The sequence below is a fragment of the Balaenoptera ricei genome, chromosome 5 (assembly GCF_028023285.1).
Source record: "Balaenoptera ricei isolate mBalRic1 chromosome 5, mBalRic1.hap2, whole genome shotgun sequence".
Lineage (NCBI taxonomy): Eukaryota > Metazoa > Chordata > Mammalia > Artiodactyla > Balaenopteridae > Balaenoptera > Balaenoptera ricei.
Window position 1 is genome coordinate 126,052,146 of NC_082643.1, and position 9,327 is coordinate 126,061,472.

The 9,327-nt window shown below is 40.9% G+C and overlaps 1 protein-coding gene across 5 annotated transcripts in view; it reads right to left on the reverse strand.

Moving 5' to 3' along the window:
* Positions 1–4,888, reverse strand: part of ANKRD50 (ankyrin repeat domain containing 50) — a 44,119-nt gene extending 39,231 nt beyond the window's left edge. For 2 of the 5 annotated variants that reach the window (XM_059923556.1, XM_059923557.1), the window contains exons 1-2: positions 4,628–4,888; positions 2,157–3,110 (exon numbers count right to left, since the gene is read on the reverse strand). In XM_059923556.1, coding sequence (XP_059779539.1) covers positions 2,157–2,668 — 512 coding nt within the window. In that variant the 5' untranslated portion in view covers positions 2,669–3,110; positions 4,628–4,888. Of the gene's footprint in view, positions 1–2,156; positions 3,111–4,574; positions 4,590–4,627 lie in introns of those variants that run through there. The other 3 variants (XM_059923558.1, XM_059923559.1, XM_059923560.1) reach the window with 3 other exon arrangements.
* Positions 4,889–9,327: the final 4,439 nt, after the last annotated feature.

Consider the following 9,327-nt stretch of genomic DNA (forward strand, 5'->3'; position numbering starts at 1 on the left):
TAAATATCTCCAGCTGAACTGTGCTTAAAACACAAAAGGCTCTCAATAAACATTTGCTGTAAGAATGAATGAATGGATGTCAGAAGAAATTTCTTGACAACTAAATCTCAGAATCAACAGACTATACTCTACCATGTCAGAAGAAAAAGAAGTAGCAATATTTAACATGAAGTTTAAGATTAACATGAAGTTTCTTTTTTTAATTATCGTGAAGAAAATGTGATTTCAAAAAACTGGTAATTAACAAGTTACCACTTAGCTATGTGACTTCATGTAAGAAGTTAGCTTGCAGCACTACATACTGTATCTAGTATCATTAAGGGTAAAAAAATAGGGATAAAAAATTAGGATGTAAAACTGAAGAAAAGCAGATAAAAAGCATTAATTACTGAATCACTCTGAAATTTCCCCAACTTTGTGGATCTGTGAAGAACTAAGATTTATCTTTATCAATTTTCTATTTCTATTAAATTGTTTCACACATGAATATATAAAGCCATCAATATTATCCAGTGTTAGATGTTAAGAAAGTAACAATACACAAACTGGTTTGGGAGGTTGTTTTTGTCAAAAATGAAAAAAAAAAACAAAACAAACTTTTCTTTGTTTATATTTCATCTCCCATCATGTTATAATTACCTCCAGCTCTGTCTCCCTCAAAATATTGCAATTCTTTGAAAATAATTATCTTTTGTTCCATTGTCTACTTGTTGAATTACATCTAACCCTGCCTAAATAAAATTCCTATCAAAAATACATTCCTATCAAACTTCTCTAAAGGACTTATCTAACAAGTCAATCAGTCACTAATAAAACCCACAATGAAATCTTAACTATTTGTCCAAAAGCAGAGGCCTAGATCATCTAATGCCATAGACTATGTAAAAATATTTCTTTTTAATTTTTGTGTTCTCACGTCTGCATTCGACTATGGTCATTTTACTGCTTCACAGTCTTGAAGGAAATGTAGCTCTGTGAATTATCAGAAACAGCTTTTCCAATATCAAAGTTACCTAATTTATTTAATGATTCATTACTTTAATGAAAAAGAAAGTGACCCAAGTTTTTGAAAGATCCAGTGGAAGATTAATAAGAGCACCAAAATGGTCCAAGTGGAAAGACTAGGCTTTCCCTAACCAAGTACAGACCGGGAATACAAAGTGATTAGCTCCTTCTGTCAACCAGAAAATCAATACTGGTGTGGTTTTTACACACAGCTCTATTGGCTTCTTATTCCCCTTCAATGAGTAACTAAAACTCACAGGAAAAAAAATTACAGAAAATCCATCTGAGTAGAAGGATCTTTTTCAAGAAAATCTCTGACACTATAGGGAAAGATTTGCTTAGAATCAGAATATATCAAAAATATAGTTATCAGACTTGATTTTAAATATTTAAAGGTATTAGAAATTTACATAGCTAATTCCAATAAAACAAATTGCATAATTACATAATTTAGTTAGACTAAGTTCAACTTAGACTATAAGCTCTTTGAAACATTTCCTAAGGTGTCAATAAATGCAGTTTATGAAATTACTTATAAGAAATGAAAACTCAGCTCTTCAACTACTGATAGTATCTCCAGAAAAAGCAGTAAGTCAAGAGGAAAAGAGCTGTTTATGGTCAGAGACTTAAGTCTCTTAAAAGTTAAGTTTAATATTAAAGACTGCATTATTGATTCCATACACAGTGATTCCATATTGAACACTGTCTATCAAACCTGGCATCTCATACTTGTGATACAGGTATTGCCTAACCTATTTCCTCATTAATTTAAGAATGATATAACAATTCTAACGCTGATTTTGATGGCTAACAGCAGAAGATAACAGATTTGCCCTGAGTTTTACTGGATGGCACTTACACATTAAAAAGTCTGCAAGAATATCACACCTCTCAAATTAAGTTTCTTCAGTGCTTCACGTTCTGTTATTAAACAAGTAAAAGATATACTTTTAATCCATATCCTTACAATACAAAGCTTAAATTTTATTTCCTTCAACAAAGTAAACAGGTGTATTCATAACCCCAGGTTATCCCCAAATATACAGCGGTAGTAAAAGCACTGGCAAAGTTAAGAAACAAACAAAAAAAAAAACGAAAAAAACTTTAATTTTTGCACAGAAACCAGAACACCATGACATTCTTATTGTTACCTTTTAAATGCTTCAGCTGGGTTTCTCTCACATTCCCCGGGCTGTAGGAGGCTTTGAACTGCTGGATCCCTTAGCTTGTCCTCATATCCTTGGAGAAGTCCACTGCGGCAGATCTGGGCAACCAGACCTCTAATAAACCCTCCAACACACAAAGTATCAGAGTCCTGGGCTTTGCAGAAATGAAAGGCCAAAGCCTGGCGATGTAAGCCTCTCTGCAAGCTTGTAGGTGAACTTGGCCACAAGAGCTCAGTGCATAAGGCTGTCTTGCCACTGCCAGGCCCTCCTACCAATAACACGCCCCAGGCAGCTCCTTTGCCAGAGACAACACTAGCGTTATTCCCAGAATTCATTACAAGGGGCGGTGTGTTGACAGCGCTGTTGCAGCAGTTAGTTTTCTCCTGGAGGCAGTGCTGAAGCTTGTGGAAAACCCACTCCCTACAGTAAAACTGCTTCCCCTGCAGTAAACTCGTTTGAGCCATTTTGCAGACTTTCTCTTCCCAAGGATTAGTCATAATAGGTTTCTTAGCGTCAACATTTGCTAGAATCTGGGTACGTCAACACAGGTCTTTACATCCATTAGGACGTAACTTGCATATTAAGTTGACTTTGAATGACAAGAGTAACCAGTTACAGTAAAATTCAACAGCCACATAGTCCGTCTGCCAACAGAATGTGCATGACTTTATTTGGCTCTTTATTCCTGATAATCAGCAGAGAATATAATAGTTTATATTAATTGTTGAACTGATGGAAAACTGCCTGGTCCCGAACCTTGGCCAACACTTTTCCTATATCTTGATGGGTCGCAAAACTCCATGGTTACATCTGGAGTTCATGTGATTGTGGATGTTTCAAGTATGCAGATGAGACAATACATCTGGAAAACTGAAGAGAAAGCCCAATCTTTCAATTTGTACAAAATGCTTTTCCAGATCGCAAGCGTTAAGTCTGTATCTGAAAATTAGATGCAGAAAAGGTGTCCATTATAGTAAATGCTACCAAAGAGATTACATTTATACAGTAGATTGTCAGTGCTCTACTCCTTGTTGAAGGATAGTCACTCAAAGTACGAGACCCTGCCAGTTTTAAGTATATGGGCAACTGCCAGGGAAGGAACTGTTTCAGATTACTGTCTCTTATGTGGCAAAAATGGCAAACCACTGTTAACACCTTCTTAATTCAAAGCATTCATAAAACGCATTTTTCAAGATAGATTCTTAATGAACCTGTTCACAGGCTTCTCGGTTTAAGATGTCCAGGTAATCAATAATTCCCACCAGTAACTAAAATAAAACAAAAATATCTCAGTGCAAAATATCACATGCTAAAAGCTTACTTATCAAAGAATACAATTTACCATTTACAGTAATCTCAAAAATCCATACACTTCATCTTCGGCACTTTCAAAAAGTTGGACAACTACCCCAAAATCATAATTACATTTTCCTTTCTGTATTTTTCTTCCTCTATAGTTAGGCTTCCCAAACAGCTACATTTTAATCAAGTTACCCTGGATTTTTAAAACCTCACTGTAGAAAGGAGAGAAAAAAAAGACTTTAGGCACATGCAGTAACATCCTTAACTCTAGCCAGAAAGGTCTTTCCGACCAGCTTGGTAGAACAGCGCCAGTTCAGGAAGCTCCATTAACTTGCACAGCCCAGCCAGTCAAGGGCTCTGTTTACGCGACTAGCCACACTTCTTTGTTGATAGTTTGCAAAACCTAGGGGATGATTATCAGGGTTGTGGCTAGATGGAAATGGGTTGGAAAGAAAAAAAGGCGGGTGAGCTTACATGAATGATAAATCCGAACACAAGTACTATGGGAATGCTTCCTTCCTCTGAGCCGAAGGGGGGAACGTTTCGGAGGGGGGTTAGGAATGAAATCTACTACTGTGGCCGCAGAAAAGGCTGCGGGGCAGAGTGCCTTCCAGGCAGGAAAGGGATAAGGAGCGGAGGGCTTCAGGACCGGTGGGTGTTCGCCTACAGTTGCGGCCTCTAGTTTCAGCTGATAGACAAAAGGAACTCCGGGATTCCCAGCGACGGGAACCACCTTTGGTTTCAACAGCCCCAAGGAGCCACAGGGGGGCCACCTTGGAGAGGCCACGGACGGAGGTGCAGCCTCCACCCCGAGGTCTTCCTTCCAGAAGGCTGGGAACGCCTCGACACCCCGCCCCGCCCCGAGATCGGGGTGTGTCTTTTGAAGGGGGAGGGGGTGCCCGACGTCCTTGCCAATCCTTGAGGAGGGGTCGCCTCCGGGCGGCGTCCAGCTCCGCGTCCCTACCCCGGGCGCCGCTCCCGCCCCCGCCCGGCCCGCGGCGGAACGACGGGAGAAGTCGGGTCTGGGGCCGGAGGCAGGACAGGGTGGCTGGGTGGGTGGGTCAGGTCGTAGCCCCCGGCACATGCCCCCAAGAATCCGACCTGAGCGTGGGGCCTCGCTTCCACCGCCTCCGCCGCCGCCGCCCCTCGGTTACCTCGGTCCCGGCCGCCGCCGCCGCCACCGAGGACTCTCAGCTTCAGACACTTGCTTCGCTGAGAAGCCGCCGCCGCCGCCGCCGCCGCCAGCGCTCTCCGGTCTCCAACTGCAGCCGCCTCCTCCGCCCGGCCCGGAGCACGCTCCGGGTTCCAGATCCTCCTCTTGGCCCCCGGCAACTGCCAGTTCCAGCTGCCCCAGCAGCCTTGGCTGTGCTCCTCCCAACCCCCACTGGCCAACCGCCGCCGCCGCCGCCGCCGCAGCCGCCGTCGTCAGGGCAGTGACTGTCTCAGGCAGCCCCGGACCGGCCGGCTCCGCCCCGCCCCGCAGCCCCGCCCCCTCGGCACAAGCCCCGCCCCTCCCGGCCGCAAGGCCTTTCTTCGGCCGCCGGCTCCGCCCCCTTGCCTCGCCCCTCCCCCACCGGACCGTCCAGTCGCCGCCCGTGCCTGGGCGTGTGCAACCGTCTGGGACCCGTTGCCTGCGCCGCGGGGAGACCATTCTGGGGGTGGCCTCGGGGCTCCGCCTTTCTCGGGGGCGGGGGCGGAGAAAGGGGCGGGGGCTGCGTTCTCGCGTCCCCGAGCTCACGCGAGTCGCTGCCCCCCCTTCAGCACTCGGCCCTGAGCCTTCCTTTGTCTTCCAGGCTGAGGGACTCCGCTGGCTTTGGGGGCCGTGTCCGATGCTAGGAGGGGCAGTTGAGCTGGGAGAGTTGCCCCTTGCCACTCCCTTAACCCTCTTGTCCCCAAAAGGCCACTCCGGGCCCGTTGTATTCCTCAGTCATCCGGGTCCCCTTTCAATCTATTAAATTCCGGTGATGCTTTAACTTTCTCAGTCTGGGGCTAAGAGAAGCAAGTAAAGACCGGGTAGAAGGTTGTAAAACTAAAAATCGTAGGGGTGTGGGGCGATGTTCCCACCTGCCTCATGTGAAGGACATGGCCAGATGGAGGTTGAAAGCAATCACGATTGGGTCTCAGGCCCCTGCCCTTCTGGACCGATTGATTACCCACAGAGGCCATTCTATGAGAAAAAGACCATGGTCGAGGTCAGAATGCAGAATAACATGAACTGCCCTAGAGGACCTGACCACAGGGCAGTTACTTTTGAACTAGACAAGCCAGTTGTTTGCATTCACGTGGACCTGGATTAGATTCCAAATCTCTGCTGGGAAAGTACTGTCAACTGATGGAGTAGGAAATGTATCTTTATTATTTTATTATTTATGCTAAAACCATGAGCTTTCCTCCCATTCTCCATTAATTTAAATGTGCTTATTTCTTAAATGTTGAGCCAGTCTCCCATCTGTTTTTAGGAATTCCAAAGTTTAGCTATCACTCTTAACTAGAAAAATGGATTGTGCTTTTGCTTACTCTTGCATTCTGTTTATTCCCTGGCTATCCATGGCATTTGAAGTTTGTTGATCTTAATCTTTAACTTTAACACATTTGTTGCAAATTCTGAGGTTCTTTTCCAAAACACAAGCAAAAAAGGCAGAAGAGTATAAATCCTCAAGAATTCGAGTGAGGAAAATTGATTTTTTAAAAGATACAATTTTGATATTCGTTTGCTTAAGCAATTTTAATTACCACTTAACTTGTTTGCCATACATTATTGTCATTGGAAAAGTTGACTCCTTCAGTTTCATGGTTGTAAAATTACATGTTTAGAGAAAATTTTAAATAAGAAATATGTACATCATATAATCATTTCCATTAAACTATTTGCTAATACAATAATTAAAATAATTTCTGCCCAATAGTGAGAGAAGTTACAGAAACTTTTGATTTAGTGAGCCCATTTTTTAAAGGTAACTAACCATCATGGAATGCTGTTCTAAATAACTTTAGCAATAACTAAGCTGTAATTAATCATCAGACCCATTTAGAATTTTTTTTACTTTAAAGTTTATTTCACGTTTCATTTTTATGGCTTTTTGCTTTCCCTAATAGAAAAACTTCTGAAAAGCAGGGACTATGCCCTCCACACTCCTGTAGGTATGTAGCAAGTTTCCGTGCATGTAAAGCATGTCTGTTCCTTTTTGTCACACTCACTTACTTAGAGACTTGCTACAGGTATGGTATTATGCTGGGCATAGTGCTAGGTTATAAAGATGGATGGACACAGATGGCAAAGGAAACTTGGGACTGCTCTAGCCATTCTTTCTTTTCAGAATATCCATTTATCTCACCAGTTTTTGATATGAAGCAATGATGTTTTTTAAGCTCTTTCCAACTCCTCTCGGCCAAATTACTGTCTCTCTCACCAAAAGTCTGAAATCTCCACTGTTAAAAAAAAAAAAAAAGTCTGGCTTAGTGGGCCTATTTATTGACCAAACCAGGGCATTTTTGAGAACAAAAAGGAGACAATAAAAACAATTAAAATTGTATAATTCTTAGATATACTTATTTATTGACTGAAAACTTGGTTCAATTGTATTTGACAGAGATATTCTATTTAAACATTATTTTTCAAAAAATACAATAAAATATATATTAAAACATAAATATATATTTACATACCAAATTTTACAAAACATCTTTTTACCAATTACCTGAATGCTAAAAATGACATAGGCAGAGTATTTACGTATTTACTCTCAGTGCATTTTCACATACTTTAATCAATTTAGCATATTTTCTCCACCATCAAGTACTGGTATTTTTCTAAAGAATGCATTTTCTTAAATATGATTTTTCTTATTTTTAATTTGTTCATAAAATTGCCTGAAATCTTCTTCACAGTTGCATAAATTTGAATTTTTTTTTCTTTTTTTCTTAAACGTTGGCTTTTTAAAAATTAATTAATTAATTAATTTATTTTTTGGCTGTTTTGGGTCTTCGTTTCTGTGCGAGGGCTTTCTCTAGTTGCGGCACTAGTTGCGGCAAGCAGGGGCCGCTCTACATCGCGGTGCGCGGGCCTCTCACTATTGCGGCCTCTCTTGTTGCGGAGCACAGGCTCCAGACGCGCAGGCTCAGTAGTTGTGGCGCACGGGCCCAGTTGCTCCGCGGCACGTGGGATCTTCCCAGACCAGGGCTCGAACCCGTGTCCCCTGCATTGGCAGGCAGATTCTCAACCACTGCGCCACCAGGGAAGCCCCTAAATTTGAAATTATTGACACCTTCAACTAATGCTTCTTGGTGGACCATAATGATTCTAATTGAAAATTTTTCCTGTAAGTACTGAGGTACCTAGTAAGTTCAAAGCAAACTCTGATAAAGAAAATATATTCTTATAAAATACATTCTAATTTCTTTTTTTCAGCTCAAATGTACAATTTTTTCAGCTCAAATCTTTTTTGAGGTGTGTGTTTTTTAAAACAGAGTAACATCTTTCAACAAATATTTTTACAAAACAAAGCTCCTCGTATAAATTTTCTTTATATATGTTTATGTTGACGGTTTCAATTAAATTTAGATACTGCAAAATTATATGTCTTCTGATTTTTAACCCATTTGGATACAAAATATAATTTTATCCAATTAAAAACAGCAGCTCCATCAAGATTCTCCCCACAAGTTGAGATAGTCCAAAGCCCAATTATAAATTTGAAAACGGGGTCTTTTATAATATTTGTACTCTCATCAAGTAATACATTTAATTCCTTCTTTGATTGGTAGAGATAAATTTCAGTATCTTCCTCTTTGAAACCTTTGTTTTCAGTAATTACGATACTTTAAAAAGCTGCAGAAGATGAACACTGATTTTGGAGTTTCAGTGATTCTAAATGAAATGCTGTGAAAATTTAGAGGACTCATTTTAGTCCTCTGGTTTAACTAGTGTAGGTCACTCAGGTTTATTTACAGAGTAATTCATCTTTTTTAATTGAAGTAGAGTTGATTTACAATATTATATTAGTTTAGGTGTACAACATTCAGTATTTTTTATAGATTATACTTCATTTAAAGTTATTACAGAACAATGGCTATATTTCCCTGTGCTGTACAGTATATCCTTGTTACTTATCTATTTTTTACATAGTAATTTGTGACAAAGTAATTCTTTAAGTAGTTATCACTGGCAGTCTTTCAGATTATGTCACAAATTTAAAAGAACGCTGTTCATTGTAAAAGCATTCAGCCTACTTGATATACGCTCTATTACAGGGTGACTCAGCCTCTGTTTCATGTATTTCAGATATACCTTACCTTTCATTTTCCGCGTTTGCCACTGATTCTCAGAAGTGGCAGCCTGGTGAGTTCATGCATGTCAAAGGCAGCAGCAGCAGGCCAGGGCACACCTGACTAGCACACCAAGTACCTGGTAGGATCAGCTTGAAAGCTTGAAAGTTTCACTGAATACTACCAAGACCAGGAGTTGGCTATACCTAGCCTCTCATATCAAGCTGAATTTTGTTTTTTCAGCTAGTATCCTGCACACCATCCTTGAGAGGAAGGGGTTAGTTACTTTGCATCTGGAAAGAGTCCAGAAAAGAGTTATTGCTGGCAGTCTTTCAGATTTCCCCGCAAATTTAAAGAACTCTGTTCATTGCTAATGTATCTCACACACTATTAAACACGACCACGGTAGAAGCTGGAAATAAATATGAAGGAAGGTCTACTAAACCTATTCCAGATTATTTTAATACTACTAATAGTAACAGTGCTTGGTTTACACAGACATGCACAAGTTATGTTAGTTATGTTAATTGGACTTGATGTGGTCCTAGACTATAGAAAGCCTTTGATTGACAAAGTAAGCATAATGATA